Source organism: Prunus persica, chromosome G6, assembly GCF_000346465.2.
Source record: "Prunus persica cultivar Lovell chromosome G6, Prunus_persica_NCBIv2, whole genome shotgun sequence".
Classification (NCBI taxonomy): domain Eukaryota; kingdom Viridiplantae; phylum Streptophyta; class Magnoliopsida; order Rosales; family Rosaceae; genus Prunus; species Prunus persica.
Genome location: NC_034014.1, coordinates 10061678 through 10081351, shown reverse-complemented (window position 1 = coordinate 10081351; position 19674 = coordinate 10061678). Strand labels below are relative to the sequence as shown.

General features: G+C 34.5%; 1 protein-coding gene across 1 annotated transcript; it reads right to left on the bottom strand.

Annotated features, from left to right (window-relative positions):
- Nucleotides 14407–16882, bottom strand: LOC18773751 (60S ribosomal protein L10a). Its single transcript, XM_007205819.2, has 6 exons — nt 16749–16882; nt 16464–16503; nt 15697–15916; nt 15354–15519; nt 14881–15086; nt 14407–14682 (listed from the first exon to the last, which is right to left on the bottom strand). The coding sequence occupies exons 2-6, from the start codon at nt 16466–16468 to the stop codon at nt 14629–14631; spliced, it is 651 nt and encodes a 216-aa protein (XP_007205881.1). The 5' UTR covers nt 16469–16503; nt 16749–16882; the 3' UTR covers nt 14407–14628.

The following is a 19674-nucleotide window of genomic DNA, read 5'->3' as shown; positions in this document are numbered from 1 at the left end:
CGGATAAAAGATCAAGTGTCGTGGGTCCCGCATTTCCAGTTAACCTAGATAGTGGGCCTCGTTGACTCGGTTGACCGGATGTCTTCCGAAATCGTCTTGGCCTTCGAACACTTGGCACGACCTCAGAATGTTTCCCTTAAGGTTGTGCACACACTTTGAATTTCGAGAACTAGAGTTTTGAGTTAAAGTTTGTTGTGGGGTACTTATATTAAATAAATCCTTCTATTTCTCAAATAGGTATTCAGTCTTCACACACTCCACAAAGTTGAGAGGACCTGCCCCGAATTCCTATCGGAATTCTTGACGAACCATGTGCCCGTCCGACATCTTACCGATGTCGGACCTACTTTACTAAAATACCTTTTTTTCTTACTTAAAAAGAATAAGGCCTGAGACTGCTATCGAAATTTTGGCAGAGTCTCCTATGTAATTGGAAGTTTCCCAATGTAACAATACATGCAAACAAGCACAGAAATAATCCTAACTTTTAGCATTCACAAGGTAAGACACACACGAAAGTTAAGATTATTCAAATGGGCCTCAGGCCCTCTATCCAAACTTAAAAACAAGCATGTAGAGCAACGAAAGATTAAACTCACAACCCGGGAACAAAGAATGCAGATGATGTTAAAAGAAATTCTCTAAGGTGCAGACTGTGGCGATGCCTCGACTTGGTGGTCTCGACCTTGAGTAACAAGAGCCTAGGGGGCGCAAAACAGAAAATGTGAGTGGACAAAAATCAAGCTTTGAACATAAGTTATATTCAACCTCTTTGAGAGAATACAAGGATTTGATTAATAAAAGTACCACACAACAAACTTTAACTCAGAACTCTAGTTCCCATGATTCAAAGTGTGTGCATGACCTTGAAGAAGTTCCTAGGGCCAATCCAGTACTTTCAAAGCATGAGATGGCATCAGAAGAATCATGGTTAACCGAGCTGTCAAACTTCCCATATTGGTCAATTGGGCCCACGACCTACGATTTCCGATCCAAAAGTTCCTATAGGTCCAACAAAGTCTACTAAACAAGTCCTTAAGGTTTAGTCTCGATCGAGCAATTGAACCAAAGTCAATCACACGATCGGACGGCGATCGGTTCACCTAACACTAGAATCATTGCTTTGGAGGATTCAGACTTTCAATTCTCGATCCGCAAGTTCCTACATAATCATAGAGGTACGGGGAATAACATAATTGACCAAAAAAACTCTCATCCAAAGGAAAGGCTGAGAATGATTTGAATGATGCGAGAGAGGAAAATATGGATATGAGGTAGCTCAACGTTGATAAATGATTAGGCCAGATGTCACTCAATATCAAGTCAAACCATACTTAATTCACTAAATGAGTGTCATGCTTTACATAATTTCTTGCACATAAGAGATAGCGGATGGGATATCCATCCACCATCCACCCAGATATAATGAAATTAACCTCATGTGTAACTTTTTATTAGTAACAAGATTATCTTTGTAACAAGTAATAGGATTGTAAGTGATAGGATATAAAGGCACTTGTACCTATTATAAGATGGCAAGTGTCATATCGTGATTTATTAAGTTAGTTAGATTGCTTAGTCAAGAAGATTACAATGTATACATATATATATATATAAGAATCGTGTAAGTTGGTAATTGATTACTTCAATAAGAAACAGAAATAGAAAACAAAATCTTTTTCTTCAATTCTCTCATATTCTTCTCATTCTCTTTAATGTTTTCATGGTATCAAGAGCCACAAGGCTAACGCTTCTTCTTCTTCTATCTTGATTCCGCTGTCGTCTTATCTCTCCATTCATGCTCTATCTTCTCTCCACCTGTTCGCTTTGTCCCAAATTTCTTGCAATTTCTTTAATTTCTCATAAATTCTTGATTACAATGTTGACTGCTTCTCAGTTAGTTCTTGCTCAATCTCCGATTTCTTCTTTAATTCCTACTGTTGGTAATACAATGACTGTAAAACTCGATGATACTAACTATGTTACTTGGAATTTCCAAATGGAGCTTTTGCTTCGCAGTCATGGTGTTCTAGGGTTTGTTGATGGTTCTATGCCATGTCCTGCTCAATTCACTAGTGCTGCTGAAAATCGCACTGTCTCTGATGCCTATCAGGTTTGGAAAATCCATGGTAATGCCTTGATGATCTTAAAAACTGCTACATTGTCCTCCTCTGCAATTTCCTATGTAATTGGTAGTCAGAGCGCTCGTGAACTGTGGCTCAATCTCAAGGAATGATTTGCAAGCATATCTTGGACAAGTATTTTCCAGATGAAAACCAATCTTCAGAATATTAAGAAGGGTCATGAGTCTATTGACCAATATCTTCAGAAGATTAAGGATTCTTACTCTCAAAGGTTTCTGTTGTTGGTGTCGATCTCTGATGAAGATATCATGATTCTTACTCTTAAAGGTTTACCTGCTGAGTACAATAATGTTAAGGCCGTGATTCGTGGTAGGGAGAGTGTTTTATCAATGAAAGAACTTAACTTAAGGCTGAGGAATTTACTCTTGAAGAAACTGCTCAACAAATTCCTTTGCTCTCTACAATGGCTGTCAAGCCAAATGCTGCAAGTTCTGTGCCTTCTTCTGTTATGCCATCTGTCTCTTACTCTTCTGTGCCAACTCAGTCTGTGTCATATTCTCCCAATTCATCTTCTGGATTTCATGGTTCATCTTTTCGAGATCGTAGTAAAGGTTGTTTATCCTATAATACTTTTCAAAGATTTCCTGGAAGGAATGGTAATTACAATAACTCAAGTGGGATTCTTGTTCGGCCTCAACATGTTCCTCCATTCTCTGGTTCATATTATGTGCCTACTTGTCAAATTTGCAACAAAAGAGAACATATTGCAGCAACTTGCAATTATCGATCTACCTCATCTCAATCTGCTGATATTGAACCTTGTCAAATTTGTTGGAAAAGGTATCACACTGCCCTCACTTGTCGCTTCCGAGATAGTTATACTTCTCCTTCCTCTCAGATGAGTGCCATGTCTGCTCAGGCATCTCCTTCTCAAGAAGTTTGGATTGCAGATTCTGGGGCTACCAACCATATGACTGCAGATATCTCTGCTCTGCCTATGCCGTGCATCAAGTTTGTCAGTTTATGCATACTTCTTTGGACACTCATTCCTTAACTGTTAAACGTATTCTTCATTATCTAAAGGGTACTATGTCTCATGGTTTGCAGTGTAAGAAAGGTTCTTTAGACATGACTGCTTTCACTGATGCTGACTGGGCTGGGGATCCAAATGATCAATGGTGTACATACATAATAATCGTGTAAGTTGTTAATTGATTACTTCAGCAAGAAGCAGAAATAGAAAACAAAATATTTTTCTTCAATTCTCTCAGATTCTTCTCATTCTCTTTAATGTTTTCAATAAGCTATGAATTTAGCATGCCACTACACTTCAAAGTCGACTTCATTTGCAAAGAGAGAATCTCAATAACCCTTATATATATATTCATTGCATCTTTCTTTTTATCAACCTCGATACTGTCAAAAAACTGTCTCACAACCAAAAACCTATATCTCATCTTTTCTATATCTCATCAACCCTAAACCTAAAGTTCTTATAGGTCCAAGAAAGTATACTAAACAAGTCCTCGAAGGTTTATTCTCAATCAAGCAGTCGAACCAAAGTCGATCAGACGGTCATCGGTTCGCCTAACCTTAGAATCACTAATTTGGAGGATTCGGGCCTCCAATTCTAGATCTACAAGTTCCTAAATGATCCTAAAGGTACGGGGAGTAACATAATTGACAGAAGAAAAAAAAATTAACTTCCTTTTAAAGGAAAGGTTATCAATGATTTGAATGCTGCGAGATGGTAAAATATGGATATGAAGTAGCTCCACATTGATAAATGATTAGGCTAGATGTCACTCAATATTAAGTTAAACCATGTTTTATACACCAAATGGGTGTCATGCCCCACACAACCCCTTGCACAGACGAGATAGTCGATGGAATGTCCATCCACTATCCACCCAGATACAATGAAATTAACCTTATGGGTAACTTTTTATTAGTAACATGATTATATTTTTTTACGAGTAATAGGGTTATAAGATGTGAATTTAGCATGCCACTTCACTTCAAAGTCGGCTTCATTTACAAAAAGTGAATCCCAATAACACTTAAATATATTCATTGCATCTTTCCTTTCATCAACCTCAATACTGTCAAAAAAATGTCTCACAACCAAAAACATAAATATTATCTTCTATATATCTCATCAACCCTAATCCGAAAGTTCCTATAAGTCCAAGAAAGTCTACTGAATGAGTCCCGAAGGTTTGTTCTCGATCAAGCAGTCGAACCCAAGTCAATCGCACAATCGGATGACCATCGGTTCGCATAACCCTCAAGTCATTGATTCGGAGGATTCGGGCCCCAATTCTTGATGCTCAAGTTCTTACACAATCCTAGAGGTACGGGGAATAACATAACCGATAAAAGAAGAAGAAATTCATTTCAAAGGAGAAGGCTTTGAATTATTTGAATGATGCGAGAGGGTAACATATAGATATGCAGTAGCTCAACATGGATAAATGATTAGGCCAGATGTCACTCAATATTAAGTCAAACAATGCTTTATCCACCAAATGGGTGGCATGCTCCACATGATTACTTACACAAACGAGATAGCGGATGGGATATCCATCCGTCATCCACCTAGATACAATGAAATTAACCTCATGAGTAAACATGATTATCTTTTTTAGAAGTAATAAGATTGTAAGCTGTGAATTTAGCATGCCACTTCACTTCAAAGTCGGCTTTATTTGTAAAGAGAGAATCCCAATAACCCTTAAATATATTCATTGCATCTTTCCATTCATCAACCTCGATACTGTCAAAAAACTGTCTCACAACCAAAAACCTATATCTCATCAACCCTAATCCCAAAGTTCTTATAGGTCCAAGAAAGTCTACTAAACAAGTCCCGAAGGTTTGTTCTCGATCAAGCAGTCGAACAAAAGTCAATCGCACGATCGGATGGCCATCAGTTCGTCTAACCCTCGATCATTGATTCGAAGGATTCGGGCCTTCAATTCTCGATCCGCAAGTTCCAACATGATACTAGAGGTACGAGGAATATCATAATTGACAGAAGAAGAAAAAAAATTCCTTTAAAGGAAAGGCTGTGAATGATTTGAATGATGCGATAGGGTAAAATATGTATATGAAGTAGCTCAACATGGATAAATGATTAGGCCAGATTTCACTCAATATGAAAAGAAACCATTCTTTATCCACCAAATGGGTGCCATGCTCCGCACAGTTCCTTGCATAGATGAGATAGTGGATGGGATATCCATCCACCATCCACCTAGATATAGTGAAATTAACCTCATGCGTAACTTTGTATTAGTAACATGATTATCTTTTTCACTAGTAATAGGATTCTAAGCCGTGAATTTAGCATATCAGTTCACTACAAAGTCGACTTCATTAGCAAAGAGAGAATCTCAATAACCCTTAAATGTATTCATTGCATCTTTCTTTTCATCACCCTCGATACTGTCAAAAACCTGTCTCACAACCAAAAACTTGTATCTCATCTTCTCTATATCTCATCAACCCCGATCCAAATGTTCATATAGGTCCAAAAAAGTGTACTAAACAAGTCTCAAAGATTTGGTCTTGATCGAGCAGTCGAACCAAAGTCGATCGCACAATAGGACGGTGACCAGTTTACCTAACCACAGAATCATTGATTTGGGGGATTCGGGCCTCCAATTCTTGATCCACAAATTCCTACACGATGCTAAAGGTACGGAGAATAACATAATTGACAGAAGAAAAAAAATTTCCTCTCAAAGTAAAGGCTATGAATTATTTGAATGATGCGATAGGGTAAAATATGGATATGTATTAGCTCAACATGGATAATTGATTAGGCCAGATGTCACTCAATATTAAGTCAAACCATACTTTATCCACCAAATAGGTGGTATGATCCGCATAATTACTTGCACAGATGAGATATCCATCACCCACCTATATACAATGAAATTAACCTCATGCGTAACTTTTTATTAGTAACATGATTATCTTTTTTACAAGTAATAAGATTATAAGCTATGAATTTGGCATGCCACTTCACTTCAAAGTCGGCTTCATTAGCAAAGAGAGAATCCTAATAACCCTTAAATGTATTCATTGCATCTTTCTTTTCATCAACCTCGATATTGTCAAAAAACTGTCCCACAACCAAAAACTTGTATCTCATCTTCTCTATATCTCATCAATCCTGATCCAAATATTCCTATAGGTCCAAAGAAGTCTACTAAACAAGTCTCAAAGGTTTAGTCTTGATCGAGTAGTCGAACCAAAGTCGATCGCACAATCGGACGACGATTAATTTACCTAACCATAGAATCATTGATTCGGAGGATTCGGGGCTCCAATTCTCGATCCGCAAGTTCCTACACAATCCTAAAGGTACGAGGAATAACATAACTGACATAAGAAAAAGAAAAAAAAAAAACTCTCTTTCAAAGTAAAGGTTATAAATTATTTGAATGATGCGAGAGAGAAAAATATGGATATGAAGTAGCTCAACAATAATAAATCATTGGGCCAGATGTCACTCAATATTAAGTTAAACCATGCTTTATCCACCAAATGGGTGCCATGCTCAGCATAATTCCTTGCACAGGCGAGTTAGTCGATGTGATATCCATCCACCATCTACCCAGGCACAATAAAATTAACCTCATGTGTAACTTTTTATTAGTAACATGATTATTTTTTTTACTAGTAATAGGATTATAAACTGTAAATTTAGCATCCCACTTCACTTCAAAGTCGGCTTTATTTGCAAATAGAGAATCCCAATAACACTTCAATATATTCGTTGCATCTTTCTTTTCATCAACCTCGATACTGTCAAAAAACTGTCTCACAACTAAAAACTTGTATCTCATCTTCTCTATATCTCATCAACCCCGATCCAAATGTTCCTATAGGTCTAAAAAAGTCTACTAAACAAGTCTCGAAGGTTTAGTCTTGATCGAGCAGTCGAATCAAATTCGATCGCACAATCGGACGGCGATCAATTTACCTAACCATATAATCATTGATTCAGAGGATTCTGGCCTCCAATTCTCAATCTGCAAGTTCCTACACGATCCTATAGGTGCAGGGAATAACATAATTGAAAGAAGAAAAAAAAAATCCTTTCAAATGAAAGGCTGTGAATGATTTGAATGATGTGAGATGGTAAAATATCGATATGAAATAGCTCAACATGGATAAATGATTAGGCCAGATGTCACTCAATATTAAGTCAAATCATGCTTTATCCACCAAATGGGTGCCATACGCCTCACAATTCCTTGCACAAACGAGTTAGTCGATGTGATATCCATCCACCATCCACCTAGATACAATGAAAGTAACTTCATGCATAACTTTTTATTAGTAACATGATTATCTTTTTAACTAGTAATAGGATTATAAGCTGTCAATTTAGCATGCCACTTCATTTGCGAAGAAAGAATCTCAATAACCCTTAAATATTCATTGCATCTTTCCTTTCATCAACCTCGATACTGTCAAAAAACTGTCTCACAACCAAAAAACTTATATCTCATCAACCCTGATCCGAAAGTTCCTATAGGTCCAAGAAAGTCTACTAAACAAGTCCCAAAGGTCTGTTCTCAATCAAGCGGTCAAACAAAAGTCGATCGCACGATCGGACAGCGATCGGTTCGCTTAACCATATAATCTCTGATTTCGGAGGATTCGATTCTCCACTTCTCAATCCGCATGTTCCTACACAATCCTAGATGTACGGGGAATAACATAATTGACATAAGAAAAAAAGAACTCTATTTCAAAGGAAAGGCTATGAATGATTTGAATGATGCGAGATGGTAAAATATGGATATGAAGTAGCTCAACATTGATAAATGATTTGGCCAGATGTCACTCAATATTAAGTCAAACCATGCATTATCCACCAAATTGGTGCCGTGCTCTGCACAATTTCTTGCTCATACGATATAGTGGTTGGGATATCCATTCATCATTAACCATCCACCTAAATACAATGAAATTAACCTCATGCATAACTTTTTATTATTAACCGGATTATCTTTTTTACAAGTAATAAGATTGTAAGTTGTGAATTTAGTATGCCACTTCACTTCAAAGTTGGCTTCATTTGCAAAGAGAGAATCTCAATTACCCTTTAATGTATTCATTGCATATTTCCTTTTATCAACCTCGATACTGTCAAAAAACTGCCTCACAACAAAAAACATGTATCACATCAACCCCAATCCAAAGTTCCTATAGGTCTAAAAAAAAGTCTACTAAACAAGTCCCGAAGGTTTGGTCTCGATCAAGCAGTCGAACAAAAGTCGATCGCACGATCGGATGGCCATCAGTTCACCTAACCTTAGAATCATTGATTCAAAGGATTCGGGCCTCCAATTCTCGATCTGCAAGTTCCTACATGATCCTAAGTTAGTTGATGATTTTTTTTAGCAACGATTATGATCAACGGGATTTCAATGATCTATAAAGGTGAAAGTATCACTTAGCAGTCTATTACATTCTCAATCAACTCTGGAGGGATCGAAAAGGATATTGGAGAATAATACATAAGACTCGTGAGACAATGTAATCAACCACATTATGCCGGATCTATGGTTGAGGTACTATTACGTATCACCAAATCAAAAGCGTTGTTTTTCCTTTTTCTCGCAATTTCTAAAAGGTAATGAACTCATAAAATCAATTTTGTTTTATTCTTACTGGCGAAAGATATTTATTACCACCCAAAAATAAGAAATCTTCATGTTGAAGTGCACATCTAGATCTTGAAGAAATCGAATCCTTTAGCTAAAAAATCCCTACATGGTCTATTACGTTCTAAATCAACTCTAGAAGGATGTCCAAGGATATTGAAGAATAATAAATAGGGTGTTGGATACAATGTGATTAGCCATATTATGTCGGATCTATGGTCGAGGTACTATTACTTACCTCCTAACCTAAAGTGTTGTTTTACTCATTCCTCGCTATTTCTAACAGGTTATGAATTTGTAAAATCAAAATTTGTTCTATTGTGGTTAGCGAAATATATATGTTACCACCCAAAATTAAGAAATCTTCATGTTGAACTAAATAAAGTTTTGATGGGAAATAAATTTCTCTTTGTCCTTGATGATTTTTGGAGCAGCGATTATGATTGGCAGGATTTCTATGATCTATGTAATGTCTATAATCACATAAATGTCTTAATACATCCCTTTCAGTTTGCAGTAAATGGAAGTAAGATCATCATCACTACACATAATGAATGTGTTGCATTTCTGATGGGTACTCTTCAAACTCATCATATAATAAAAATGTCTGATGAAGATTGTTGATTTTTTATTTGCAAAGTTTATCTTTAATAATAGAAGTCGTAGTGCATATCTAGATCTTGAAGAAATGAATCCTTTAGCTAACAAATCCATACACAGTCTATTACATTCTAAATCAACTCTAGAAGGATGTCCAAAGATATTGAAGAATAATACATGGGGTGTTGGATACAATGTGATTAGCCATATTATATCGGATCTATGGTCGAGGTACTACCTACCTCCAAACCTGAAGTGTTGTTTTGCCTATTCCTCGCTATTTCCAACAGGTTATGAATTTGCAAAATCAGAATTTGTTTTATTATGGTTGGCGAAAGATATATGTTACCACCCAAAATTAAGAAATCTTCTTGTTGAACTAAATAAAGCTTTGATAGGAAATACATTTCTCTTTGTCCTTGATGATTTTTGGAGCAACGATTATGATTGGCGGGATTTCTATGATCTATGTAATGTTTATGATCAATGAAATGCCTTAATACCTCCCTTTCAGCTTGTAGTAAATGGAAGTAAGATCATCATCACTACACATAATGAAAGTGTTGCATTTATGATCGATATTCTTCAAACTCATCATATAACATAAATGTCTTATGAAGATTTTTGGCTTTTATTTGTAAAGCATGCCTTCAATCATATAAGTTGTAGTACACATGTAGATCTTGAAGAAATCGAAGCACACCTTGTTAGGAATTTTAAAGGTCATTATTTAGCTACAAAATCCCTATGCAGTCTATTACGTTCTAAATAAAATCTGGAGGGATGCACAAGGATATTGGAGAATAATACATGGGACTTGTGAGACAATGTGATCAGCCACAATATGTCGGATCTACATTCAATGCACTATTACCTACCTCCAAAGATGTAGCATTGTTTTGCCTATTATTATTTCTAAAAGGTTATGAATTCGTAAAATTAAAATTTATTTTATTGTGGTTGGCGAAAGATATTTGTTACCATCCAAAATTAAGAAATCTTGAAGTATAACTCAATAAAGCTTTTATGGGAAATAATTTCCTTTTTTGACCTTGATGATTTTTGGAGCAACGATTATGATCTACAGCATTTCTATGATCTAAGAATGTCTATGATTGATGAAATGTCTTAATACGTCCCTTTCAATTTGCAGTACATGGAAGTAAGATCATTATCACTACACATAATGAAAGTGTTGTATTTATGACGGTTACTCTTCAAACTCATCGTATAACATAAATATCTTATGAAGATTGTTGATTTTTATTTGTAAAGCATGCCTTTAATAATATAAGTTGTAGTGCACATCGAGATCTTAAAGAAATCAAAACACCACTTGTTAGGAAGTTTAAAGGTCACCATTTAGTTGCAAAATCCCTATGTTTTCCATTATGTTCTAAATCAACTTTTGATGGATGGACAAAGATATTGGGAATAATACATGAGACTTGTGAGACAACGTGATCAGCCACATTATGCCGGATCTACAATCGATGTACTATTACCTACCTCTAAATGTGAAGTGTTGTTTTGCCGATCACTATTTCAGAAAGTATAAGAATTCATAAAATCAGAATTTGTTTTATTGTGGTTGGTGAAAGATATCTGTAACCACTCAAAATTAAGAAATCTTCATGTTGAACTCAATAAAGCTTTAATAGGAAATAAATTTCTTTGTCCTTGATGATTTTTGGAGTAACGATTATGATTGACATTATTTTATGATCTATGGAATGTCTATAGTCGATGAAATATTTTAAAATGTCCTTTTAAGTTTGCAGTACATGGGTATGTCTTGCACTTAAATCACAAAGTTAACTAATACGGGACAAACACACTAGATAGAACATATTGTTTTCTATCCAGATGATGCTTTCAATGCCAATATGAGGAACAATATGTATCTTAAGGAGCTTACTTTGAATTGGGGAAGTGATATTGAAGATTCACAAAATGATAGCCAAGTCCTTAACAACCTCCACCAACATATAAACATATAGAAACTCATTTTTAAATCTTACTATGGTACAACATTTCCATGTTAGTTCTGAAAATTTTTCTTTGACTTGAGTGTTGCGATTATTATTTGTCTTTGCCAACCGAGGGCAGCTAACCTTGTAGAGCTTGAAATTAAAAGGTTAAATCAATTGGTGTTGATTGGTCATGAGTTTTATGGTACATGAATGAAACCATTTAGATCTCTACAAGTTTTGGAATTCTTCAACATGAAGGAGTGGCAAGAGTGGTCTGATTAAGAATAAGGTAGAGCTTTTCTTGATCTTTGTGGGCTTAGTCTGGAGTAGTGTCCCAAAGTTAACTGGAACATTACCATTAGACTATTTTTTAAATCTTGAACTGGTTGAATTGTGAGATACTAATCTAGAATCCTTTACTCTTTCACAATAATCTGGATGCCTTAAGCTCATATCCCTCAGTAGTTTCGTATAGATTTTTTTCGTCAAAATTACAATCACTAGAGTTCTTTAACTGCAAAAACACTAGGTGCATATCCTATGCAGTAGGGTCTACGAGCACTCACCTCCCTAATACAGTTGAGTGTCAGCTTCAAATGATGTGAAGACAGATTCTTTTCCGGAGGAGGGGATGTTGGACACTACTCTCTACATGCACAATATTTTGAATCTTAAGACCATGGATAACAAGTGCTTTAGACACCTTACCTCTCTTAAGGACTTAATGATTCAGGCATGCCCTGAGCTCTATTGATTGCCAAATGAAAGGCTCCTTGTTTCTATCTCTAGTTTAGCAATTAATAGTTTTTCTTTGCTCGTAGAATCGTGCCAGAAAGAGCAATGAATCTAAAGATTATCTCCTCTCAATAGATTCATGCCTCCCTTTTCTTTAGTATATGATTCATGGTGATTGTTTAGTATCTTTGAGCTATTCCAAAAGAGGTAAAATCTTTATAAATTGTAAGAGCTTTTAGGCTACATCATTAGTATTTAGGATTGTTGTGTGCTGCCCATTGGTACATGATTATTAATGGGAAAGATGATTTGGGTTGGTAATTATATAATAGGTGGACTCAATATCAATTATACATGATGAGTTCTTATTATTGGGCTTGGACTATTCCTACTTGTGTTGGGATTAGATTTTTTCATGATGGGTGGGAAACCTAATTGACATAGTATATAAGTAAGGTCCCCTCACTAGCAGCAGCATTGTTTTATGCCATCTCCATTGTAGTCATACATATTGAATAGTGAGGAAGACTATACTTCTGCTTCAAACATTCAGAATGTCTACCACTTCACTTGTTAGTATCTTTGTTTATTTATGGATTTATGTTTATTGGGACTTTCATAAACTATCATAAAAGGATTTTACTATCCATGATGATATTTGTTGCAAATGACTGAAGGTGCAAGAAAAAAAATTCCGATTTTTGTGAGTCCAAATCAATTCCAATATCTGAAAGTTTCGAAATCTAAAAATTTTGAAGAAAAAAATGAAATTAGAATGTATCTCAAGATTATGAAAACTTCCTAATTCTGAAATATATTGGGGTCTGAAGCTTATACTACACAAAATTACTAATTTCATGTTGGCTTAAAATTGACTAAATGACCAAATAGATATAGACGAGTAATTTCAAAAAGGATAACAACATATAATAGTTTTTCGAGCTTTTCGTATGATTTTTCAATTTTGAGCCAATTAAATATTTTAAATAGATGTACACAAAATTTTCAACTATTTCCCCAAATTTTTCACACAAAAATCCAAAATATTTAACTTTAAAAAAAAAATTTCAAAATTTCCAAGTTTTCCGAATTAGAATGGATGTTGAAATTCTGAAATTTTTTAGATTGGAATTGGAATCCTTTGATTTCAATCTCATCCGTCCAAAAACCAACCCTAAATGACTCGCATGTTCTCATCATAATATTGTGATAGATAACTTCTTAATGCATCTGTTTATTCATATGCAACAGCATAATGAACTTGTTAATTCACACTAATTTGTTGAACACATTTGCAAAAGAATATTTGTTGAACATTTTGGCATACGTCAAGATTTGAAATGTGTTTTACCAATTTGATGATTTTGTTTTCGACCACGTGTTCTGTTTAGGTTTAATTTCTTACATCCTTGCATTTTAGTCGACTTACATGCATTTAGAGGTTTTTAATTTGAGAGATTCACTATTATACCCAACATATGGGACTAAATTATTATAAAAAAAACCCTATATAAAATGAATTTTAGAAACACACCCAAAGCTCATTTATAACATAACAAAAAGACTTCCAACTTCCATAAATTACAAAACTGCCATTGATTTCTTAAAACAAGCCCAACTCCAAAACCTCATTAAAAAAAACCAAATACACTCAATAGAGCATCAAAGTAATTTAATCATCAAAGTTAAATTCAATATGACTAGCTGTCATTTTTTGGGTTTTTCATTGTTTGTTTATAGAAATTAAATGGTATATAGTTTATTTATATCACTAGTGCTAAGAATTGGTATATAACTAAATATCTCTTTTAACTATCGGTTTCAAGCATCAAAATGTGTTATTCAAATCCTGGTACTGATCACTCTTACCAAATTTGTTTGTCTGTATCAATTCATAAATAGAGTCCAATACCATTCAGTATCGAACTTGACAACAGTTTGCTATCCACATTTGGACAGGTTTCTCTGGTTGATTTCTTCATCATGGAACAAGTTAGACCATTTGAATGAATGAAGCAGTGATTGTCATTGAAAATCTAGTTGCAGATGGATAGCTATATTCTCTTCTCTAGAGACTTTGTTTTTCTTTCCCCTGTTGCTAAGAAATTCAGGTCGCTGCCAGAACAGATGCAAGCTCAGCTATTTTTTGGTGTTTCCTTTCGTGGTCTTTACTGCTAGTTTAATGCAGGAGGCGGCTTCAATACTTAGTTATGCATACGTAACGGAAGCTTTTACCAACCCCCAACTTTTTATGCTCTAAAACACTACTACCGAAAGCCCTCTTTTTCCGGACCAATTATGCAATGCATGGCTACCAGAAGCAAGACATGTTACGACCAGCAAAGAAGTACATTTGCACTCATTTCCCACTCAAGACATGCTGACGCAAAAGATATGATCATGTCTACCATAACAATGTCGATAACCATCAAACAAAGTAAAACAGCCAACAAACACGAAAACTTGACCATTCAGATAAAAACACAACTCCTATTAAGTATCAGGCTTTCCATAACCAGCCCCTACATCCAAAAATTAGTAAATGACTTCTTAATAGATGCGATATGGCTTCCCCATAGTAGTCTTCAGGTTCAAGCACTTCACCTGATAAATTTTAAAAATTAAAAAAAAAATTAAAAATATAATAAATTAGACGATGTTACTGCAAGATGTTCAAATAGTAAACTGCACACTACCGGCTTGATAACACTTTGAAAGAACTAGTTTAATAAAATGCAATACGAGAATTTCAAGCTTCGTAACAGGAACAAATATTCTTTTCACGAAAACTGTATTACTTACATTTTGCCAATTTTTCTTCAAAAGTGAAACAAGGAAGTTAACACTCAATTGCACATTTTGGAAGATCTGTTTCTCCTCCATGGAGGCATTCCCCACAGCAACTCCCATGCAAAGAACCTTCTTCAGTTGGAACTTAATGGTTGCTTTTGTCTCAGCAACCTTAGACTCGAGAGATTCTTGGTGAGTAACCAGGGTTGGAAATTTTCCTACATCGCATACAAACATTAGTAAAACAAGAAACGCAGATGCCATTACAGTTCACACACCGAAAGAAAACATCAGTACTCTAAAAGAAAATCCATTTGTACACCTTCATGAAAAACCTGATCACAAATTTTTTAACACCAAAACAAGGAGACAAAAAGAAATCTGAAGGTCTCTGATTCAACAATCCATAAAATGCATAAATTAAAAGTAACAAAGCAAGCACCAATTATCCTAGACTCCTTCTGTAGACTGGATTGGACACACACCTGCCTTGTTGAGACCAGGACCCAAAAGACGGGGAATCTGCTTAATAACAGCTTCTGATGCCAAAAAGGCATGGTATTTCTTGGCCAGTTTCTTAACCAATTTCTTGTTCTTGTTTAGCTTCTTCAGCCCTTCAACATCCATATAATCCAACCCTATCTTCTCAGCCTGTAATTAAATCAATAAAGAAGAATTAAACTTTGAAATTTTAATGGTGCAGGTGCAAAAGAATTCAACTTTGAAAATTCTGGAAGAATTTGGAATAAAAACACAGAACAGTTCTATAAAGGCATTCCCTAAAATTTAATCATATTTGAATTCTTTACCGAGTGGAACAAACATTACCTCTTCAACATGCTGAGCATCTCCAAGCATGCAAACCTTCATCTTTGGACGAGGGATGTGTGGCAACCTAACAGAACCACTGAAACGTTTGTCTTTTTGGGGATCATAATTTTTCAGCCCAATCTGAAGTTCGATGGTCTCAGTGAACTTGCGGTTTTTTTCCTTGGACGCAGCCATGATGGTGGAAATACCCTCTCTGAGAGTATCACTCTGAAGTTTACTGTGGAGACAGAAAAAGTCAGAAATGATGAAATGGTAACACCCAATAACATCCATTTGGCATGTCATACATAACTGCATTGATTCTAATCAATAGGCACTGTCAGACACTAGATCAGTTATGGCTTTTGTAAATAGTAATACTCAAATCACAGTCAACGAGTTCTAACTACAGGAATGTACACCCATAGAACCATAACTTTTCACTGAACAATCACTTAAAACACGTGAAATACATTTAAGATCTATGCATTGACTTGTATCTAGAAAACTCGAAAAAAGGAAAAAATACTGTAGCCTACAAACCCCGATCCACAGCCAAATTAAAAATCAATGAAAACAACTAATCCTTGTCTAATTTAGACTCCAGAATAAAGTTTTCAATCATACAATAAACTACACAGATTCCAGCAACTTTAGAACAACACCCCAAGTAGGTATAAACAATACAGGAAACAATTAATCTTCTCAACATCGGAGAAGCTAAATAAAAAAAAACACAATCTTTCAAAGAGCTATATGACACCAATCAGTTAATTACAGCATACCTCATGGTTGAATCTTAAGCTGTCTGACCAAACAACGAATCTGCAAATGAAGCCTCAATGATTAATTGAACAAACCAAACAAACATAAATAATGAAAACACCAAAATAAAAATTAATTTTGAACCAAATCGAACAAAATAAAAATTGCAAATTTTGTGCTTTTCTCGGGAAACAAACAGAGAATTGAAGATCTACGAATTCAACCGGAAGATCTAAATAAGAAAAAGGCTGAAGGCGAATTCAGAAATGAGATATGACATAGAGCTAGCGAGAGAGACGAAATACCTGAGAGTAGAGGAAGCCCTCGTTAGGGTTTCTGGCGGCTAAGGGAGCTTAATATAAGGAACAGAAGATTGTGAGGTGGTGAGGTGGTGACTGATAAACCCTAATGAAATGATTGTACACGTGTCTGATTTGTGGATGGGTTGGGCCGGGTCAAAGTTTGCTCAACTTGGATCTTGGATTCCCCTGGAACCAAGCTCCTCCGTTTGGGCCTAGATTTGATCCAAAAACTGTTTGTTGGGTTTGGACTGGATTTCATTTATAATTTAATTTTCACACGATTTTGGCAATCAACTTTTTCAATTATTTATTGACCAAGAAAAAAAAACTTTTTCAATTATTCGTAAAACAAAAATGTTTATAAGAATCATTAAATTAAATTTTTTTGAAGTGTGTTTATAATATGGGCAACTTTCAATTCAATTGGGCTTATTCTTGACATATGGAGTTTCAATTTCATGCATAACTTAGCATAAAAGGCACAAATCTCAACTCTATCAAAGCCTGTCTATCGAAGGCTAAGTGAGCAGAAGAAAGATTGAAATTTGAGACCTCTTAAGAAAACAATTTTTATGTTTCTTAGAAATAGACAACCACATTGCAAGTTGTGTTATGAACTTAGCATTAACAACAATAAATATGGAAAACGTTACTCTTTATTTTAGTCTCAATAATATTGAAGTGTTGTTCGACTTATACGATCAAGAGTTCAATTCGAGAACACTAACATCCAGGCTACCAAGTTAATTGCATCGATTTCTCGTTATTGTAAATGCAAACTCCTTTTCTTAGTTCAGTAACTGTTAAGACTCAAGATCCCACATTGGAAAAATAATTATAGTGGTTTAAGAGCTCTTAAACACCTTTCCATTACAAGTCGATTTTAGAGGCAAGTTCTACCTATGGGCTCTTAACAAAGAGTAGTCAATTTAACCTTTGTCATAATCTGCATTGTGATTTCTTTACTTTTCAAGCTAGAGAATTTAACTGACTTTTAAGTAGTGTGCAATTTTTTTAAGGTAATCCTAGAGGCTTCTTTGCACATTATATATATTCATTCAAAATGAGGCATCATAGAATGTCTGTCTGCCTGTCTCTCTTCTTCTTGTTCAAATTTGCCTGTCTCTCTTCTTCTTGTTCAAATTACAAAAGTCTCTCTTGGCCACATTTTGTCCGTACAACATAAACTGACGAGTTACAAATTTGCTATATTTCTAGCTTGCAAAAGCATCAAGTATGAGTGATTTGGTTTTCTCTACAGTACTATTGTTCTTTGCTTTTTTTCTTGGTCAATAGTACTACTCACTCATAAAAAGAAAATGGAAGTTTGCTTGTGAGGAAAAGATTAACAATTATATTTCATCTGAAAGATCTAGTTATTATTACAGGTATACTCTCCAATTGTCAATTATTATTGTCTATACTTCTGTTTAGTTTCTTTCAGGTTTTTGATTAGTGGGGGAATGAGATTCGAGCTTTTTGAGCTAATATTGAAAAGAGAAGTATCATTAGATCAAAAGTTAGTTTATCTATATAATTTCTTTTAACTTTGAAATTCAGATTTTTCTCTCGTAGTTTTGAATTAAAGTACTAGAAGCTCCACCTTATATGTTGTTTTAATTAACGAAAATTATTATTAGCTCTCCAAAATAGTCATATTTCCCACTCATTTTTCATTTAATTTTTTCATAGACATTGCATATAATCAAGGTCTAAAATATTGATGGTTTCGGAAATATCAGTGGTCCAAAAATATGAAAATTTTGATGAAAATATCGGGAAACTATCGATATTGGTAAAAATTGAATAAAAACCATGGCAATTGTAAGAAAAACTTGAAATTTTTTATTAAAACTTTGGAAGAGGTTTATTTAGCCAATTATCTATTAATTTATCAACAAAAAAAATTGTAAGGAAATGTTTTGCATGATGGGTTTAATTTATTTAAGTTGATTATATAGCGAACTAACAAACACTGCGAGTGTCTAAAATATGTAGTAATTAATGAGAGAAAATTAAACACACCATAATAATTTATTTATAATGATTTACTATAATTTTTTTTATACTTTATACATTGTATGGTAAGATACATGAGTGACTTAGTATCACATAGAGTTCCTATGAGGTTTAATTTTTTTACCGTCTTCATCATCTCTATGTGTAAAGTAAGTGTATTGTGAAGAGTAGTCATCAAATGATAAATCCCCAAAATAGTTTTGCATGACATGCCACCCATATGGATCTGAGATTGGTTGATGTAGTCCATATAGCGATATTTTCGATATTTATCGATATTATCGCGATATTTTGGCCAAATGTTGTTGAAGTGTGTGAGAAATCATCAACTTCAATATTTTCCGATATTATTGATAATTATACAATATGTGTATATGTTCCAAAATATCCTAAACCCGAAAAAAATGATAATATCCTCAATATTTATTCGATATTATAGATATTTTATACCTTGCATATAACTATGTTAAAGTGACAATATTACAACTCCCACTCTAAGAGTTTAATTTTCTAATATTAATTTTTAATTAACCCTTTGTTTTGAACTTAACTTAGAAATGTTAATTAATTTTCACACTCGTCACATTGATCTTAACTCTTTAAATCCATTATGTTTAAATAAATTTAATTTCTTTTTGTATAGCTTATACTTTTTCTTTACATCGATCTTAACTCTTTTATACCCAAAATTCTTTATATAGATCCATAATAACCTTGGAGGCCGAACCTAGAAAAAGAAAAATAATTTAAGATATACATCATCTAAAAAATTCATTCTTAGGAAGTTTAATCCGCAAACCAAACAAGCCCAAAATAGAAGATATGTAATCTCTTGATGCAAATCTAAGTTGCAGATGCAAACAAGAATTCACCTATAATTTAGATTCAAACAAGCTAGACTCACATGATA